At 57.2% G+C, this 19,962-nt stretch overlaps 6 protein-coding genes across 6 annotated transcripts; 4 read left to right on the top strand and 2 right to left on the bottom strand.

Moving 5' to 3' along the window:
* Window positions 1-157: 157 nt before the first annotated feature.
* Window positions 158-1,684, top strand: MAK11 (the record flags this gene model as incomplete). The annotated part of the gene is made up of 1 exon (XM_071066456.1): window positions 158-1,684. One exon carries the CDS (start codon window positions 158-160, stop codon window positions 1,682-1,684), a length of 1,527 nt encoding a protein of 508 aa, XP_070922557.1.
* A 2,030-nt stretch (window positions 1,685-3,714) lies between these two features.
* MFIFM68171_11036 (Insulin-induced protein-domain-containing protein) lies at window positions 3,715-5,142 on the top strand (the record flags this gene model as incomplete). The annotated part of the gene is made up of 1 exon (XM_071066455.1): window positions 3,715-5,142. One exon carries the CDS (start codon window positions 3,715-3,717, stop codon window positions 5,140-5,142), a length of 1,428 nt encoding a protein of 475 aa, XP_070922556.1.
* Window positions 5,143-6,167: 1,025 nt separating this feature from the next.
* Window positions 6,168-7,775, bottom strand: MFIFM68171_11035 (LON peptidase N-terminal domain and RING finger protein 1; the record flags this gene model as incomplete). Its single annotated transcript, XM_071066454.1, has 1 exon — window positions 6,168-7,775. The coding sequence occupies one exon, from the start codon at window positions 7,773-7,775 to the stop codon at window positions 6,168-6,170; it is 1,608 nt and encodes a 535-aa protein (XP_070922555.1).
* A 1,198-nt stretch (window positions 7,776-8,973) lies between these two features.
* Window positions 8,974-9,490, top strand: MFIFM68171_11034 (uncharacterized protein; the record flags this gene model as incomplete). The annotated part of the gene is made up of 2 exons (XM_071066453.1): window positions 8,974-9,232; window positions 9,297-9,490. The coding sequence occupies 2 exons, from the start codon at window positions 8,974-8,976 to the stop codon at window positions 9,488-9,490; spliced, it is 453 nt and encodes a 150-aa protein (XP_070922554.1).
* A 199-nt stretch (window positions 9,491-9,689) lies between these two features.
* On the bottom strand, window positions 9,690-12,296 carry MFIFM68171_11033 (THO complex subunit 1 transcription elongation factor-domain-containing protein; the record flags this gene model as incomplete). The annotated part of the gene is made up of 4 exons (XM_071066452.1): window positions 9,690-9,989; window positions 10,067-11,158; window positions 11,209-11,967; window positions 12,027-12,296. 4 exons carry the CDS (start codon window positions 12,294-12,296, stop codon window positions 9,690-9,692), a joined length of 2,421 nt encoding a protein of 806 aa, XP_070922553.1.
* A 406-nt stretch (window positions 12,297-12,702) lies between these two features.
* MFIFM68171_11032 (Pre-mRNA-splicing factor) lies at window positions 12,703-17,233 on the top strand (the record flags this gene model as incomplete). Its single annotated transcript, XM_071066451.1, has 5 exons — window positions 12,703-12,965; window positions 13,016-13,116; window positions 13,164-13,550; window positions 13,601-16,675; window positions 16,740-17,233. The coding sequence occupies 5 exons, from the start codon at window positions 12,703-12,705 to the stop codon at window positions 17,231-17,233; spliced, it is 4,320 nt and encodes a 1,439-aa protein (XP_070922552.1).
* Between the last annotated feature and the right edge of the window lie 2,729 nt (window positions 17,234-19,962).

The following is a 19,962-nucleotide window of genomic DNA, read 5'->3' as shown; positions in this document are numbered from 1 at the left end:
CGATAAGATAAGAGATGGGGCCCACTTAATTTTTCTATTTTCTTTTCCCCAGAAGAAAAAAAGAACAATAAATGCTTGGGATATCATTAAACAGCAACTATTCTACTAGAGTTTGGTAACGAGCAACTTCAACAACTAGCAAACGCCACTACCCACCATGGCTAAAAGGAAAAGAGAAGCCGCCGCAGGGAGCGAGACAAAAGTCCCGACAAAGAAAGCCAAAGCACCGCCTCGAACAAGTCAGCCGTCACCAGCCCCGAAATTAAGCGACAACAGCCCCGTGACAATTCAGATCGTTGCCGGGTCCTACGACCGGGTCCTCCACGGCATCACAGCGACAGTCAAGCCATCTTCAGCTCGATCCGCTCCCAAGAGCAAACCTAAGAAGGACAGCACTACCACAACCCCCAAAGAAGACGCCGGCGCCGTCGAATTCGCCGATACGTTCCTCTTCAATGCGCACAACTCGGCCATCCGGTGTCTGGCACTATCGCCGCCCTCGGCCCCGGCCGCGGGACAGACCCAGAAGGTGCTGCTCGCCACGGGCAGCACAGACGAGCGCATCAACCTCTACAACCTCTCGGCGCACCCCCCGTCCGACAACAGCAACGCACCGGGCGGCGACGCCGACGCCAAGCTCCTCTCGTCCCTCGCGCCGCGCCCGATCCTCGAGAACCCCAAGAACCGCGAGCTGGGGACGCTCCTGCACCACAGCTCCAACATCACCCGCCTGGCCTTCCCCAACCGCAGCAAGCTGCTGTCGGCGTCCGAGGACAGCACGGTGGCGGTGACGCGGACGCGCGACTGGGCGCTGCTGCACACGTTCAGGTGCCCGATCCCGAAGGCGCAGGGCCGGCCGAGCGGCGACACGGCGGCGGCCGGGGCGGCGCCCGCCGGGGTCAACGACTTCGCGGTGCACCCCAGCAACAAGATCATGATCAGCGTCAGCAAGGGCGAGCGCTGCATGCGGCTGTGGAACCTGGAGACGGGCAAGAAGTCGCGCGTGCTCAACTTTGAGCGGGCCGCGCTGGGCGAGATCGGCGAGGGCCGCCACTCCACCGGCGAGGCCCGCCGCATCGTGTGGGGCGAGGACGAGTTCGCCGTCGGCTTTGATAGGGATGTGCTCGTCTTCGGCATGGACTGTCGGGTCCGGTGTAGGGTTATGCGGGATACGAGGACGAAGGTGCACGAGCTCTGCTACGTGGAGACGGGGAAGGGGGAGGATGAGAGCGTGCTGGCTGTGTCGACCGAGGATGGGAGGGTTTTGTTCTTTGAGACGGGTCCCGAGGGGCTGGAGGCGCCGGCTGAGGGGAAGACGCTGCCGATGGCTCGGCTGGTTGCTCAATTGGGCGGGAAGGAGGCCGGGGTGCCGGGGAGGATCAAGGACTTTACGGTGTTACCGGTCGAGGGCGAGGATGGGAAGAAGTTGTTTTTCATTGTGACGGCGAGCAGCGATGGGCAGATCCGGCTTTGGCAGCTGGATGCCGATGACCTCGGCGGCAAGGACAAGAGCACCAAGCAGGTTGGCAAGCTTCTGGGGACCTACGGGACACAGAACAGAATCACTTGTGTGGGGGCTTTTGTCATGATACCCCGGCCAGAAGGAGCGGAGGAGAGCGAGTTTGAGTTTGACGACTCGGAAGGGGAGGAGGATGATGATGAGGACGACAGCGATGAAGAGTAGGCTGGTTATAGCAGTAGATTATGTTGAGCACCTGCCTTAGATTTGCTAAGGTAACGATCGACGATTCTGAGGACAACGCGATGAGCAGGCTGTCCATCATCAGATCTTAAACGTACTTCTAAATCTGCCAAGGTCAGATCGGCATGTCTAACAGCGGTGTGGCCCGCCCCTAGCGCCTGAAATCCAACATCTCGATCCACCAGAAGAACCTTACGGAAAGCTTGCGGGACCTATGTATGTAAGTAAACATGTTGTTTTGCAGCCGCAAAATAATGTCTTCGCGGCCATTGGCACTTGTCCGTGCGTAGTTAGCCTTCTTAGCTTCCAATCCCAAGGAGAGCGGCGGAAAACATGCCGAATTGATGTCATGTTTAAGAATTCTGGCCGTGGGCGGGCCCCATATCCGAACCAGCCCAGTCCTGGCGACTTCTGCTCTCTGACCAAAGAGCCCTGGCCTCTGAAAAACGATTCGCCCTAATACAATACGGTAAATACCTATAGATATTCCCAGAGTCATCGAAGCTGAAGACAGTCCCAGGTGGCCTCTATCCCCCAAGCAATCCCAGCACCATCCATATTTACAGCTGACGTATCCAACTACAGGCTTTGCCTAGTACATACCTAGGCACAGCGAACGGTCGTGGTTGCAGACGTCGGAAGCCTAGTTCAGCGCTAGCAAACGCTGCTCCTATTATTCCGCTTCAGGAGAACATGAGGCTTGCTAAGCGGTAGCGAAGAGTTATTGCCTTGCTTTTGCTGGATGCAGACTATACAGCAGAGCAGTCTAATATGGGCGATAAGACACACAAACCCGGCGGTTAGTGGGTTCCTGGTAGGTGTCCAGGCACGTAGCCTGCGGTAGCTTCATAGGGTTTTGTGGTGGTTCCCCGGCAGCCCCTAGACCGGTAATGTGCAGTGGTTTTCGTGGACTGTCGAGACAATAAACATAGCTAACATCACCAAGCTCAAGGAGGACGAAACAATCATCTTAACTCGGTATACTGCCAGCACTCTGTTGTTGAAGCAGCGCGAACAGGGTGGGCATTTGTTGGTTGCCGCGGCGTGTTGGTCTGCCGCTCGAGGCAGGCCTTGGTATGTGCTATACTGTACGTCACCTTACGATTCCTGTAGCTGCCCGCCGGATCTTGACCCAATGATCAATAGATCTTGAAGAAGCGGGCAAAGTGTGGGGTAATCGATGCAGGGCAAGTCATGCGACCGGCCCCGGATCTGGTGCGAGGATCACATGTGAAGGACTTCGGCCTGCCCCGCTCGCAGGGTCCAGGGGCCCCGGTCGCTTTAGCGCGTTTGCCGTGATCATTCCGGCTTGCAGGTCCCTGACTAGAGGAAGCCACATCTCCATTTTGCAGGAGACGCGATGGCTCCCTTCTCTCTGCCCTGGAACAGGTGCATGCACGCTCCCTCTGATACGGTACACCGCAGCCTGGGGGTTATAAAACATGGCAATGGCAATGGCATATTCCGTAGAGGGTGACTAATGCTCCGCGTGTTCATATTTCATGCTATTTGATTAGTAGCAGACCGTGATCCCGTGTTTAGCGCCCATGCAGGCGCTTTGAAATCCCTGCGCTGCACAGTGCACCCCAGCACTTTTGGCGCGTCGACGCACTCGATATTTGGACAGGTTTCCTCGTCTGAACCTGACGACGCAACTACCTCAGTCCGATTGTTACTTCAGCCACAGCTGGCCCGTTGCTCCGGCGTTGCGCACACACTGACTGGTTGTTTTTCATCCATTCCCGGCTTGTCTTGTGCACGACCTCAGGAGCACGAGTCATCCCTCGCCATATTTGACCGGGCCTGGTCTCTCCCTCCCCTGCGCCCAATCGACTTCTTCCCCAGCTTGCCATTCCGTGACATAGCTAGCTCAAAGGTACTCGCGTTATGTATCGAGTCTGGTGACGAAGAGCAAATCTACGTCAGCCTTCATCGCCGCGAGAGAGTGAGTGAGAAAGAGAGAAAAGCATACTCAACCACGGCGACCACAACAAAAAAAAAAAAAAAAAAACATGGACCCCAAACCCGGAGGAGGCCGCGCCTCCCCCGAAATCCTCCGCCCCATCCCGCGGCGCCCCTTCAAGCTCAACTTCTCCAGCCCCACACCCCCGGACGACAACGACGACAACGACGACAACGACACGTCAGGTCGACGGCCCACCCCAAACATCTCAGTCAGCGACCTGCGCTTCCTCGACCCAGCCTACCGACCGTCCCCCTCCTCCTCCTCCTCCCCCGCCATCGCCAGCCCCAACGCGAACCTTAGCACCAGAGACAGAGACACCCCGCTCAGCCGCGCCACCTCGTTCCTCAACCTGACCTCGTCCACCCTCTTCGGGATCTACTCCCCCTCCGCCAGGGCGGGAGGGCAGGGACAGGGAGGGGAGGACGAGGAGGAGGAGGACGGGGTGGCGGTCTTCCCGGACACGAGCGGGGTCAACACGCCACGCACGCCGGCGCGGCGGGCCGGCCTCGACGAGGCGACGTACGTGCTGATGCGGGAGCGCTCGCGGTCGCACTCGCATCCCGCGTCCTCGTCCGTCCCCTTCCCCTCCTCCTCGTCGTCGTCGTCGGTCAGGCTGGCCGGGGGAGGGTTGCGGATGGTCCTGGCGCTGGCGCTCAGGGCGGTGCTGCTGTTTGTGCTTGGGGTCGGGTACGGGGTGTTGGTGACGAGGTTTCCTAGGCGCGGCGGACAGCAGCAGCAGCAGCAGCAGCAGCAGGTGGCAGTGTGGGAGTGGCGGTATCTTGGATTCTGGGGGGTTGCTGGGGTGGTGTTGGGGGGGCTGTTGCCTTGGTTTGATAAGGTCTGGGAGAGGAGGGCGGCGGCCGGTTTGAAGGGGAAGAAGAGGAGCAGGGCGGATGGCGATGGCGATGGCGATGGTGAGGTGGATGTCGACGCCATTCCGACGGCTACCGCTACTGCTGCGGCGCCAGCCCAGGCCGAAACCGACTGGGCCCTCGTCATCCGCGGCATCGGCGCCTTTGTCGGCATCGTCTTTGCCATCCGCAAGCTCCCCTGGGCTTCGACCATGCAGGTCTCGCTCACCCTCGCCCTGACCAACCCCTTCCTGTGGTACCTCATCGACCGCTCGAAGCCGGGGTTCCTGCTCTCCGCCGCGGTCGGGCTGGCGGGGTCGCTCGCGTCATTGGTCATGGGCGTCAACACTGATATGATGATGCCCGCGCCTGCTGCTGCTGCCGGCCTGTCTGGTTCACCGGGTTCGGGCTCGGGTTCGTTATTTCCCAACATGACTGCCGCAGTGAGTAGCGGTCACGGCGCGAGCACCATGGGTGGCTTGGCCAGCCAGGAGACGGTCGAGACGAGCATCTGGATGTTGAGCGTGCTGTTTTGCAGCTGTGTGTGCTTTGGGAATATCGGGAGGAGGTTGGCGTTAAACTCGTCGGCCGCGGGACGGGGGAGGTGGGGAGGTGTGAGGTGATGTTGCTTTGTGCTTGTGCTTGTGCTTGTGCTTGTTGTTGTCGTGTTGTCGTGAATGAGCAGGGTTCTTCATTATGTGGGGAAACATAATCCACGGCCGGCAGCGGTTTTTGTATTTGATAATTGGCAGCTGAGGAGAAGGATATGATCATTGGGAAGGAGAAGAAAATACTCGGGAGAGCGAAAAGCGAATATGTTCTATCTGGCTTGGGGTCGGGTTGGTTGAAACGGGTGGGCAAGGCAGCGGGAGGCGGGCTTAATATCGATCGATACCTTGGTTTGGTTGCTATGGCATGGTAGGACAGGAAAGCAAATAAATTCATGAAAGTATCAACGACCTCATCCCGAGTTGGGCATCTTAATGGTCTTGCCTAGCGTAAAGCTTGAGCGGAAAATACGGTTGTAGATGTTGGTTAGTCTGTTAGTTCCAGTGCTTGTTGGCTTCCAGCCGCTTTGTCTTTGTTAGTTACACCGCCTTCGCCTCGACTCGGGGCCCCTTCATTCCGCTTCTTCCTCTCAAGCTATTGTTAGACTTGCTGGCAACAACAGACAATACTTGCTGCTGTTGTTGTTGTCGGTTTCTAGGAGCATGCACGATCAACCAAGACGTGACGTATCCGCCCAGTGACGGGTGAAGCCTGGAATAATCGGGCCGTCCAGAAATATATGAACGACGTCACATTTCAAAAGTCGAGACTGTTCGTCCCAGATATCATTTAAAGTGATACGCTAAAGTATGCCAACGCTGGTGCACCGCCTTGCCGTTTCCAAGCCCCCGGAAAACCCCTTAGCCGGCGCCTCTATCCGTACGGTAGCCAACTACATTACGCTGCATGATGAAGACCTGGTCGTCCGTCAATATATTCCTACACGTATCGGTCTGAAATCAGGTCTATCAGCCTGGGTATCGAGCCGGCGCCCTATCATTGCTCGCCGATGTAGTAATGTAAGGGATGTGTGGACTAGTTTGACGGAACGCAGGTGTATATCACGTATGGGAGGTCGGTGCTACAAAGGCCCAGCCACTTACCACGTTGCGTTCTCCCATATCATGATCCATCTACAGCAAATCTTCAGCCGTTCCCGCACGCTCGTCGTACCAAGCAACTTATACTTCTCGCCATCCTTAATGGGAAAGACGGCAGCAAACCACCATGAAAACAGGGCAGGGTCATCCGGACACGGCCCGTAGACGGCCCGGTCTCGTATAGAGAGCCATGTCGCTCCCTGGTTTTGCATGCGCTGGACAAAGTCGATGGCGAACCCCAGGAGATCTCGTGTTGGGGTTTGCTCGATCTCCTCAATCGATGTTGGGAACCTAACACGCAACCCGTCAACGTTGTCCAAAAGCTCGGCCGCCTCCTGCTCTTCCTCGTCGGCCACGCTGATGTCGTTGATTATCTGGATCCTCGCCACCATATACCCGTCTAGCGTATCGTGCTCGAGTATCCGGAACCTGGAGGTTCCGACCGTCTGGATAAAACTCCGTCCGTCAGGCAGGAACTCGTGCTTGACGATGCGAAGAAGAGTGCCAAGCTCCATGAAGCCGGCGGGATGATGCATGACCATACCGAAGGTTCGGTCTCCCTCAAGCGCGCGGCGAATCATCAGACGGTACCTTGATTCAAAAATATGCAGGAATGTCGGCATGGCCGGCAGTGATAGCGTGCACACGAATATGGCCCTGTCGCACCTCTGGCTTCCGTCATTCAGAGCCCCTTCAGCAGCCGCCCGTTTCCGCAACCTGACGACGTCCGGCCAGAAGGCGCTGATCATCTTGGACAGCAACTGGTTCGATGGGCACGATTCGGAATATATGCCAGGATGTATGGTCAAGGCGCGGCGGCAAAAGGGGCATTCCTTCGCATAGTCAAGCACCCGCTGTATGCAGGACCGGCAGAGTGTGTGGCCGCAGGTGGTCGTGACCGGGTTGTCGAAGAGTGTGTAGCAGAGTGAGCAGTCGACATTTGCTCTTGCCGCGCCTTTCACCCGAGCAAGGAGCTCCGCGTCAAAAGCCGCATGCTTCTCGGTCAGTGGACTCGCAAACGAGACCTCTGCGTCGTGCTTGAGATGCCCTTGCTGAGCCAGCGTGTACGTTGCGAGAAACGCTCCGCCCTGCAGAAGTCGGGATGTCGTCTCAGAATCCTTCAATGATGGGATGCCGGCCGCGGCCCACTGGTCCTTGACGATGGCGTGTGTCGTCAGATCCGAGGCCAACGGAGAGTTGCGTGCCTTTTCGAGTTCCTTTCCGATAGCGTCAAGGACGTCACCAAGGGCAACATCGACACCGCAGTCGGCGACAGCGTGGTCCTTTCCGCACTCGGGAAAAGGACACGGGAACGCATGTAGTCTGTCCGCGATGGCAGGATACGATATGTTCAATCGCGCATGACTTTCCGGCAAACAAGCGCGGCAGAGGGAGTTGCCGCAAGGCAGCGTCATGGGCTCACGCAACGGCAAAGAGCACGTGCGGCATTGTGTCAGACGGACAATCTGGCGCAAATGCTCTGGCAAGTGCCTGGCCTCTTCGGTAGAAGCCGAGGCATCGTCGTTCCCAGCGTCCAGGTCAGCCCCTGTGATATTAGGGGAAGACGATGGCCCCGCCGGAGCCTCGTCGTCTTGAGTCGAAGACATTCACACCAGCCGGATGGGTGGTGTATCGGAGTCGCACTGAGGGGTCTAAGTGGCCTCCCGCGTAGCCGGAGGCGATAGCAATGCGTCTAGGGATTGTTTGGACCAAGACCCGATGATTGGTGCGTGAGGGATGAAGGATGGCGAGACAGTGATGATGCTCGACCAACGGCGTAGCTCAAATTCACCCAGATATTCTACGCCAGGAAGGTGCACTCTCGGCGAAGGTTAACGACAAAGTTTGGGCAACTGGTAAAGCGGAAAGACATACTCACAACAGATGTTCGGTAAATCGTGACCTGAGACAGCTGAGAGGGTTGGCAGGAGTTGTCGGGGGGTGCCGGCTGGCGATCAGTGGAAAAGAGTTATGCTACTTGACACAGCGTGCAAGAGGCCTGCAGATGGCCAGACTCAACTGGCAACCGGAGGAAAATCAAGCGATGCAAAGTGCCGGACAGCGGCTGACCTGCAGAACATGATGTCGTTTGAGGTTGCAGGTGGGAGAAAAAGGTAAAACGGAGAGTTTGTCGAGAGACCGGCCGGGGTCCTCGCCCCCACTGCCCCGCGGTGATGCTGTGGGAGAAGCCAACCGGCCCGTTCTCACATATATCGGTGGGTTGCTTGTTGACGACGCTGGCTATTGTTTGGCTGCTGCTTACATGGCCTCCCACGCATGATGCTCAATCTTCCGAGACTGCCAGGCATGACTGGATGTCGGGCAGACGTCAGAGGCATCATGGCAGAACTTGGTCGGGAAGAATGCAGTGCAGTACACGATGGTCAGCCCTGGCCTAGACCAAGGACGGTTTAGTGCCATATCACTGTATGAGCTGCATTGCTTCTCTTTACTGCTACCATGCAGTCTGCGACAGAACGTCGTTTACCCTGCTGCCAGATTTGTTGTACAGCCTTTTACACTGAGCTTACGCACTAACGTACCCAATCTTGCCCTCGATCTGCCGCACATGAATATGCACATTGGGGGCCCGGTCACCCAACAGATCCCCAACCCAACCATGTATCCAGCTAATCTGAAGCCGACAGAAGCGGTCTTTAACAGAACTGCGGGGAAACACGCCCTAATCGACGCGCCTAGCGCAGATCGGCGTTGAGCAGACCGCTTTTTCTCTTCTCTGTCAGAGTCATCTGGAATTCAGCAAACTTTAACTTCCCAAAGAACCCAACCGTAACCAGTACCAACATGCCTTCAGCCACAACCGGCAGCGTCCTCCCGGACCCCGCCGTTCGCGAGAACATCACGACCCGTCTCGCCGAGCTCGTTGACGCCGTCCTAGCCCATCCCCAGATGCAGGCCCCGAACCGGAACCCCACGCTCTACCATGTGTGGGATTTCGCCATGCGCACAAAGTACATCGTCTCCGAGCTGGAGAATGTCGAGGCCGGCCGGCCGGTGCAGTATCCCGAGCAGCTACCCAACTACAAAAAACCCGATGTCGAGGGTAAGTCGAAACAGATAGTACGTTTATTTTCTACGAGTTATAATGAAGCGAAACACCCAGCAAGGCACTCCCAACCCAAGCAAAGCCAAGGAGCTGTGGACAGACGTCATGACCCGGTCCATGACCATCGACATGATGATGGCCAACCGGGCCATGCTAGCGCTCATGGGCCTACCGGACGTGGACTTTGGTGAGGAGGTCAAGGGGAAGGCCAACGCCGTGGTTGAGGCGCTCAAGGCTAGCAGCGACCGCTCTTAGGGCCATTAGGTAGTATCAAAGATCACCACCGCGCAACGTCGACAAGTTACTTCATGTCTATGTTTATGGGGTATCATGATACTCAGGGCCCGCCTCTTTAAAATAATCTCCATACAACCTTTACCATCCCCATCTCTATCTCTATTAGTCGGCCCACCAAGTCGGATCCAAACTCGATTCAATCCCTGGCAAATTCTCCTCATGAAGGAGCACCATCCCCCATCGCCACGTCCCCGCCCGCTGACGCCGCATCAGCACCCCCGCCTTCGGGCGCAAATATCACCGACTCCAGCACCTTCAACTCAGCCTCAACAACCGAACCATATAATGTCCCAGATTTAGCCTCGTCAGCCGCTTCCGTCGCCAACTTGACCGTCTTCTGGATCTCTTCCTCCCCCATGCCGGCCTCCTTCAGCCGCGCCTCCATAACTTCCGCAGCGGGCGGCCGTACAAAGATGAATCTTGCATCAAAGCCATTATCCTTGACCTGTTGCGCCCCCTGTTTCCCCGTCACCGTTAGCTCCTATACCCACGGGAAGCAAACAAACAAACGACAGAGAGCATCTAGATACTCACCTCATGGCTCAACTCCATCACCGGCACCCGGTCATTATCCATGATCCCCTCCACCACCCTCCTGCTCGTGCCATGGACATCGTCCCCTTCCTCGCTAAACTCCAAAAACTGGTCCCCGTCGCGCATGACGTTAAAGGTCTGGGCGTCCACGAAATGGTAGTCCTGCCCGTTGACCTCCCCTTCCCGCGGCTGCCGCGTGACGTGGGCGGGTACTCTGGTAAACGTCCTGGGGTACTGGGCAACCAGCTTCTTGACGAGCTCCGACCTGGAACCGGAACCAGGACCGCGGGCGAGGGCGGCGGCATCCACAACGACAATCGGCCTGCGGTCGTCGGGGAAGACGGCCTCGCCGTTTGCAGCAGCCTCTTCTGCCGTGTCCCGATCACCCTCGGGTTCCTGGGCGGGCTTCTCCTCAAAAATGACATCAATCTTGTCGTCGTCATCGATCTTATCAAAGACGGCGAGCTTGGACTTGCTGGCGATGCGCAAGGCCCGCCACGTCTTGCTCGCCTTCCCCTCTATCGCTTGCGCCTTCGTCTCGTCGTTGGTGGGCATCTCAATCTCAAAGTCGTCATCCGCGATGCCCCGCCTGAGGCTGCTGAGCTCGGGAGGGCGGTATCGCTCCGGGTCCTTGAGCTTCTCCATGGCCGTCTCCTCGTCTTCGTCGCCCAGAAAGTCGAGCGGTAGAGACCCCAGCGGCGTCGCCCGCAGCCGTTTTGTCGTGGCCAGTTTGGTCGCCTGGCTCCTGGCCTCGACGAACATTTCCGGGGATAGGAGTGGCAGCTCGATGGAGGGGCAGTTTTCGATCTTCCATCGCACCCAGTTCTTGTCCCTTGAGAGAACCGTCTCGACCATCCGGTTGAAGTAGGGTCCTTCTGGCCCTTGTTTCAGGTACTCCACGATGGCCTCCTTCATGTCCGTCACCCACTTTGTGTCGTCTTCGCTTAATTGTTGGTCCGAGTAGGTTACCGACTTATTAGGCGCCTTGACGCCGGCGAGCTTCTCCTTTGCTTTGGGGGAAAGCGCGAGGAGGAACTCCATGATTATGAGCGCCTGGACGAGAATGTTCCGGCGGAAGGCCAGATCGCTGATCTGCGGGTCGTGAGTAAGAATGCTGTCGCCGTTGACACTCTGGGACGTACCTCGAGCTTGAACAGGTCTCGGCTCGTAAGATATTTTGGGTTGAAGCCGCTGGAGAGCTCGTCGTCGATGTCGTCTCGCTTCCGTTTGAGGGCTGGCTTGACCTCGTCGGCATGCCTGTCCTGCTTCTCTTTGGTGCGTGATTGCTGCTCGGGCTTGATGCTGCGAAAGGTAGCCATCGTCGCCTCGAGTCCGGCCTTGAACGAAGCAAAGTGACTGGGCTCAAACAGCTTCTTGGGCTGGTTGAAGCTCTCCTGTAAAGACCAAAAAATGGGATATAGGGCATCCGGATCTAGTGGTCTATCCCTCTGTTGCCTTCCGTCCGTGTCCACGTCCATCTTGTCGGCCTCGCTGTCCGCAGAAGGGCCCTGATCAAAAGTTGTGACATTCTCGACGTGGTACTCGCCCCTCAAGTTGACCGAACTCTTGTCTCCCAGGGGGAAGCTCTGGAACATGAAGATGAAGACCCTCCCGCAAAAGGCCGGGTCGAGAGCTCTTGACAAGCGCCGGAGGAGTTCGTTGCAGGTGCGCAGAATGACCAACTGCTTCTGCTTAAAATGCTTGGCCGTAATGCGCTCCCGCCGCGACTCGAGAAAGTCAAAGACTTTGCGGCAGCCGGCGATCGTCTGGCTGTCGAGCAGCTCCTCGACCAGCCAGAACAAGAGGGCGGGGTCGCATAATTCGCTGTCGGAGAGGATCGACAGGATGTCGAAGAGGTTCCAGACCCGGACAAACGCTGGTGACTCGATTGATGTCGTCGCCTTGGGGGGGTAATTGGTGAGCCTCCGGGCGGACTGGCCAGCAACGGGGGTCAACTCACGATCATTGACTTGAATGTGTCGCGTACGGCAGTCTCGATGATGGCAAAGCGCTGAGTTCTTTTCGCATCGGCTGAGTCGTCAGCCATCAATTCGGGTCCAAGCGCATCGCTGAGTTGGCGCCGCAGATCTTCAAAGTTGGACTTGTCGAGGGGCGGCTCAACCGACGCTGTTCGCTTGACGGCTTCGGCGCGCTCGAGCAGGTTGTCCAGGAACGTGCCGGCCGCTGCGACGGCCTCGATGCCGTGGCTTCCTATGATTGCGGACGGCATCTTGTCGCCCTGGGAATCGCCGTGTAGAATAGTGCCGTCCCCAGTCGTTTCTCGCAAGTGGTGGGCCTTTCCTCGCCCTTTGAGCAAGACGGCAAACAGAAAAGCAGTGAGAGAAAGGACAAGGGTCAGCGATGTTTCGCGGCAACAAGCGACAAGGCTGGGGCTGCCCGCTGGGAGAATCAACCAAACAGTCTGTGGGTCAGCGGATCATTAGCCAGTAAGGTCACTGATGTGGGGTTACAGCGTGGCTTCCGCTGCAAGGCTGACCTGACGACCGGGAAGCTTGGAGCTCGTCCCAGGCGCCCGCATCAGTAATTCACGTCTTGATTTCGGAAATTTATGCGGGAGCGCGACACCTCGACCAACATCGGTTCCCGCACGCTGCACGCGACAGAAGAAATTCGAGATGCCTCCCGCCAAGCGAGTCAAGAGCAGCGCGGATGCCCGGCCGAATGCCGGGGTCTCAGGGCGACCGACCGTCGACGATTTGGAGGGCCAGAGCGAGTTTGCGACGCTTGCGCGGCAGCATTGGCTGAAGACGCCCCGACGGACCGCCAAGGTCAAGGTCAAGAACGACGTGCTCAAGCGGGAGATATGGGACGCGCTGGAGAGGGAGAACTTTCCGCTCAAGTCGCTCCTGGTCCTCGAGGGGCTGCAGATACTGGAAAGGTACCGATGTTGGCGCCGACGGGGTCCGATCTGTTACTGACTGATCGCAGCTACTTGTGGCCGGGCTACGGGGAGGATTCGTCCAACTATCATGTCCTTTTAATTGTTTTGATAGTCAACGCTAAGCGGAGGGAACGGCTGGACACATGGGGTGCGTCTCTCTGGAGTTGCTCTTCCTACGGTCGCTGACACTCGCAGACATCTTCGCCGACCGTCCCGCCGAATTCTCGGACCTCTTCCGCCGAGCCCTGTCCATGACACTCGACAGCTCACTGTCTTGGACCATCAGGACACATGTCCTGCTCTTCATCACCCATGCCTTCCAGAGTCTGGACTGCACCATCGTCCGCAAGGAGTGCGCGCCCCTCGTTTCCATTTCCATCTGGCACAACCTGTCGACCGAGGAGAAGAGGGATGCGATACTCGATTCGAACGGGCATCTGAGGAAGGCTTGGCGGGCATCCGCGAAGCGGTACGATGCGGCTGACGATGCCACGAAAGCGCGGCTGCGCTTCGAGAGGTCTTGGCTGTACACATCAGTCATGGATTTTATGGCCCTGCTCTACTCTGGCAATGCTAAGCAAGGTTTGTCGGCCCTGGGGGATTGTGTTCGTCACGCGGCTAACATACGCCAGGGCACGTCCTGTACTGCGAGCGCTTCGTAGAGTTCCTGACCGATTTGCAGAGCCAACTCCCGACCAGACGATACGTCAACACGCTGCTCCAAGACTTGCACATCCTCCCAGTTCTGACTTTGTCGCCTATCTTTAACGACGAGTCAAACGGCCTCTTACGGGACTTGTCCGATCTACTCTCCCACTACACACATTTTACCGTCGACGACCAGACAGGGGCGCAGCTCAGCCGGACAGAGGCGTACGATCGGCATTGCGCTGCTCTGGCCAAGCTCCAACGGACTGCCTTGAAACACTTCAAGGACAAGTTGACAGTCCTAGCACTGTCAAACTACGGTTCGATCGACAAGAGGACTGAGCTTGAGGGCCTCCTTCAAGCGCTCAGCGACGAGGAGCTCACGCAACTCTCGGCACTACTCGGCCTCCGGACAACCTACCCGGAGTCCGCCAAGGTGCCAACTGATCGTAGGTTTTTTATGGAGGTTCTCCTATCGACCTTTGAGCGGCGAAAGACGTTTCAGGAGGCTGCCCGTGACTTGAGTGTTCTCCCGACCGAGGAGACGCTCTTTGAGGTCGGCCTCAGGAGGACCGACCACTACGACGGATCTCGCCCCCTGGCTCTTCCGAAACTCAATCTACAGTACCTGTCTGTCGGAGACTTCCTCTGGCGCGCCATGGTGCTGTACCGCTGCGAGTCTTTTTACGCTATTCGTCAGGATATCGAAGACGCGTTGGCAAGGCTAAAACCCGAGAGCAGGCGTGCGGGCCAGACAACCTTTTCCGGTTTCTCGAGGATGGCGCTGCCCATCGCCAAACCAACCGTTCTTGAGGTCGTCCCGCCCCTCGTAGGTGACGACAAGCCCTCCACGGTGCGAGCCGAAGTGACGATCGATCTGCGGAGGCTATCACCGCACATCCGCCGAGACTGGGAGTCTCTGCGTCCAGATGACGTGCTCTTCCTCCTCGCCGTGGATGCATCCAAGTCAAAACAGGCTATTAACGGCAGCGGTCCCCCGTCCGAGGCCGAGAAACTAGGCTTAGTTTCGGTCCGTGCTGCCGAGGTCATCCAGGTGCTCGACGACAAGGGGCGGGCGATCCGGGACGCCCAGGCTTACTTTGAGGGGCACAGCCGCAGCGACTCGAGGAAGATCCAGCTCCGCCTGGACGCAGAAGCCTACAACGAGGACACCCAAGGTCGGCGGGACGTCTACGAGGGCATCAACCTCCTGCTCCGGAGAAGCGGGCGTGAAAACAACTTCAAGCCCGTGCTCGAGTCGATCCGGGATCTTACTCTGTCCGACGTCCCGCTCGCCTCGTGGCTGCACGAGGTATTCTTGGGTTACGGCGACCCTGCTGGCGCCACCTACAAGCAGCTGCCCAACCGCCTTAAAAAGGTCGACTTCCGCGATACCTTCCTGGACTGGCAGCATCTTATCGAGAGCCTGCCCGGCAAGATCATCGAGCCCAGCGACGACGCATCTGGGAGTTTCGGTCCACCCTACGTGCTCGAGACGGCCGAGAAGGCAGCAGAGGAGGCCGTCTCCAAGCCCTCTAAGAAGAGAAGGCGAGACGCCGAGCCGGCTCTTATCGCCGAGATCGAGACGATCAAGGTTTCCACGTACAAGCCGCCGAACAACGGGCCTTACCCGGTCGACGCGCCAAAACTCAACACCGTCCGCTTCACACCGACGCAGATTGAAGCCGTCATGTCAGGCACGCAGCCAGGCCTGACGGTTATTGTCGGCCCACCGGGGACAGGCAAGACGGATGTGGCCACCCAGATCATCAACAACATATACCACAACTTCCCGGAGCAGAAGACGTTGCTCATTGCGCACAGCAACCAAGCCCTGAACCAGCTGTTTGCGAAGATTGTAGCGCTCGATATCGACGAGCGCCACCTTCTCCGTCTCGGCCATGGCGAGGAGGAGTTGGAGACCGAGGGGAACTTTAGCAAGCACGGCAGGGTCGAGTCGTTTCTCGAGAACCGACAGCGATTTCTCTACGAGGTGAACCGCCTCGCCGCCAGCATGGGCGCGCCGGGCGCTCACGGCAACTCGGCCGAGACGGCTGGTTATTTCAATGCGGTCTACGTGGAGCCGGCGTGGGCCAAATTCAACGATTCCGTCAAGGGTGACGTGAGCGTCGAAGACATCGTCGGGGCATTCCCTTTCCACACCTACTTTGCCGACGCTCCCCAACCCCTCTTCCCTCCGGACGCGGACCGTGAGGCGGTATTGGAAATCGCCAACGGGTGCTACCGGCACATATCCAAGATATTCTCCGAACTAGCAGATGTTTTGCCCTTTGAGATCTTGCGACGTGACAAGGACAAGGCCAACTACCTACTCACCAACGAAGCCCGCATTATCGCCATGACGTCGACTCACGCCGCGATGAAGCGGGGCGAGATCGCCTCGCTGGGCTTCCAATATGACAACGTCATCATGGAGGAGGCCGCGCAGATCACCGAAATTGAAAACTTCATCCCACTGGCCATGCAGAAGCCCAAGGACGGCCAGGCAGCGCTGCAGCGAGTCGTTCTGTGCGGCGACCACTACCAGAACTCGCCCGTCATCCAGGGCCTTGCCTTCCGGCACTACGCAAACCTGGAGCAGTCACTCTTCTCACGGCTCGTCCGTCTCGGCGTCCCCACCATCAACCTCGACCAGCAGGGCCGCGCCCGCCCGTCCATATCGAACCTCTACAGGTGGCGGTACCCTCAGCTCGGAGACCTGCCTCACACGCAGACACACAAGGAGTTCCTGACCGCCAACGCCGGTTTCCGGTTCGACTACCAGTTCATCAACGTTCCGAACTACAAGGGCAAGGGCGAGACGGAACCGACGCCGCACTTTATCCAGAACCTGGGCGAGGCCGAGTACGCCGTCGCCATCTACCAGTATATGCGCCTGCTGGGCTACCCAGCGGCCAAGATCAGCATCCTGGCCACCTACGCCGGCCAAAAAGCCCTCATCAAGGATGTGCTGGCCCATCGGTGCGCCAAGAACCCCGTCTTCGGGCTGCCCCGGGTCGTGACCACCGTCGACAAGTATCAGGGCGAGCAAAACGATTGTCAGTCGCTCCCCCTCCCCCCCCACCCTTCAATCTGCTAACGGCGTACTGACCCGTGTGCTAGACATCATCCTCTCCCTCACCCGTACCTCCCGCGTCGGTTACCTCCGCGACATCCGCCGCCTCACCGTCGCCCTGTCGCGCGCGCGCCTGGGGCTCTACATCCTCGGCCGGCGCGACGTGTTTGAGGCGTGCTACGAGCTGCGCGACGCCTTCGAGCTGCTGCTCCAGCGGCCGGACAAGCTGACCCTGGTGACGGGCGAGCTGTGGCCATCGGAGCGGGTGCTCGCCGACGAGGCGGACAAGGAGAGCATCCCCGGGGAGGTGGTCATGGAAGGCGTTGAGCATCTCGGGCAGTATGTCTTTGAGATGACGAATACGAGGATCAAGCAGCTGCGAGCAGAGCGGGGTCTGCCAGAGGAGGCGCCGGTTGTGGAGGTCTTGGCGCTGCCGGAGGGAGAGGGAGAGGAAGGTTATCAAGGGGTGGATGGGGGAGAAGGGGAGCAAGGGGATGCCGAGGTGGTAAGGGCTGAGGGGTTCGAGGTAGAGGAGGAGTGAAAAAATCAGTAGTAATGCAGCATCGTCAATTATCCCCGATTAACAAAGACAAGGGTAAAAGGAGAAAAAAAAGTCAAGCCGCGGCCTCAATATGCGTATCATCGTCAAGGCCTGAGACCCCTAGTCTCTGGCGTACAGCCTCATTCCTCCGGCTGGGCGGCTGGGTGGGAAGGGGGAGCGTGGCTAGTGGAAGTCGTTGTGGCCCGGGCTCTATAGAGTGTAGGATCTCCAGACAATGGCTTCGCTGGCGTGAGTTTTGCCTATACGGTTTGATTGGCTTGTCGAAGTAGAGTTGTAAAAGCGGCCGAAACGTACAGTGCAAAGCGGTACCTCACGCCCAGCAGGTCTGAACACCCGAGACTAACCCAACCGTCGACAGCTTTGCATCCCCGCGGCGGATACCTAGTGGAGCCTGCGAAGAGCAGGTTCAACGGGAACATCGAAGCGGAACTTGTGACGTGATAACCTCGAGCCCGCTCTCTCGAAGTCAAGGAACGGTAACAGCCTTACTATAAATTTAGCTTAGCTCCGTGCTATGAGGTGCTAGAGATAACTCTTCATCGATCATCACGCATCTGCGGGGTTCTAGCCAAGAGCAGAACCCACAGATCCAACAGCTGCTCTCTCGTTTTATCTGACCAGCATCTTCAATGTATGGAGGCCAACGTCAGAGCCAAAAAGCAAGTGAACCAGTTTGTTGCGGTCCCACTATCACTGCATATACCATACAGTATTCTAGACGGAGAGCCGGCTTTTGCCGCTCACTATCTCCCTTATCTGATTGAATATCAAACTTCTCAATTAGAACAGTTGATAGTGGTTTCGTAGCGGGTACGTTGCCAACTAGGGTTTCCAATTCTCTCGTGCTTTCGCTCACACCGACGGGGCAGTTCAAATCACTTTTAGCCGCTGCCTCCGTGATTATCGCATAACTACTGTCCACGCCCCCTGTCTAAATAAGCGCTTGGGAACTTCCTTATACCTTCTCCTGATCGCTAGCGCTGAGCGACTAGCAGCCTTACGATAGATCTTAAGCGCAAATGATAGATTCTTCGACACAGCAACCAAGGGTGGTCTGATGAAGGTCAATGCATCTTGATTGATCCAGCTAATAAGTTCGAGATTGGCTGCTAGCAATCTCATCCTTCATCGGCTGAGGTTCAGCTGGCGTCACGTGCCTTACGAGTCACGTGTGTTTCCTCTCGGTATCCGGATTGTGTATCAATGAAGCGAAACTCCAATGTCGAACAATAGGAAACGGTAGCCCACTAGAGTTACATAGACTCGGGATAACTGGGAATTGTTCCAGCCACTTTCTGTATATCTAGGAACCCCAAAGAGCATTCAAAGCGACTGCTGCGATTTTACGACGGCTGAGGCCCTCAAACACGCCTGACCACAACACATCGGACTCAAAGCAACAGCCACTTTGCTGGGGTGAGTCAGAGCCTGTGTCGCAGACCGGTCTGCGGCACACAATTAGTCGTACGGCGCCTTATCTGCCAGTTAGCATCGTCGACAAGGCGGTGCACCGTGGCAATACCGGTTGGCACAAGCAGTTCGTCTTCCAGCGATTGGGTGTCGGCAACCGTCTCTTGGAAAGCCCAAGAAAGCCTTTGCACCAATCGACCGAGATCTTGTGTGATGGGGTCTGGTAGAGAAAGTGATCGGAAAAGGACCGCGGGGTGCCTTTGTCTCCCTCCCCGTTTGACCTGTCGCCCCACGGGCTTACGAAATGTGCGTCGCTTATTAGTCAAATCAAATCACAAGGTAGCGTTTGCTTTCCGTGGTTATGACGCAGACGAGCCGAGCCTCTTCCAGGAAGGGAAAACGTTACAGAGGAACCGGAGGGCAATCCCGGGTAAAGCAAACATATGCAAAGAAGACATCCATTACCAGGCTCGGCTTCTGTCGCACAACTTCAGGGTCTCGAAATGGGCCAAGAAACGGGGGATTCTCCCCCGATACAGGCGTATATTACCCGCAAAGAGCAGGCCATTTCTATGCTGCCTTTTCTCGACGCCGAGTTGGGAATAACACATGGTGATGCCGGTCGTTTGTTGCGACCTAAACCCAAACGGGGTTTCCCGCCAATGTTTCGTGGTTCCGGATCCGGTGTGGAGCGCGGCTCTGTCTCCTCCCGCCCTGGGCCCCGGCCTGGCCATTGACATGTCCAACACTACTCCCCACGCAGCAACGCATTGATATGCCTAGGAAAGAAAAGGAAAGAGGAGGGAAGACCTGGGAAAGTGGGAAATACGTAAATGGAAAAAGCGAAAAAAATAAATAAATAAAATAAAATAAAAAAGCAGTTGGGACATGGCTCCCACCCAGGCCTTTCCCTGATGTGGATCTTGATCCTGGTTGCCTAAGTGACTGTTCCCGCTAGGCCAATACATGACTCTGGAGAAAGTCGCACAGCTGCTGGTAATGCTGCAATATGGGACGAATTAATGTCTGCAGTTACTTGAACAAGCAGGGATCCTGCGGAGGGTTTCTTTTAGAGACTGTGTTTGATGTAGCAGCTGCAAGTAGAAGGCATGTGCTGGGACGATCGAGCCCGGCTCGCACTTAATGTTCCTGGGGGTGTCTCGAGTAGCTGACGGTGCAGAGACGACAAAGAAAATGGCTGTTGGATGCCAGGATAACCTGGTTAGCTCACCTGGTAAGAGGAACAATGGAAAAACCCCGGAGCGACAATATGAGCTGTGGCTTTTAAGTTGTCTCGA

This window comes from Madurella fahalii (genome assembly GCF_045866475.1).
Source record: "Madurella fahalii IFM 68171 DNA, scaffold_6, whole genome shotgun sequence".
Classification (NCBI taxonomy): domain Eukaryota; kingdom Fungi; phylum Ascomycota; class Sordariomycetes; order Sordariales; genus Madurella; species Madurella fahalii.
The sequence above is the reverse complement of the archived record's forward strand: the minus strand, read 5'-3'. Positions and strand labels throughout refer to the sequence as shown.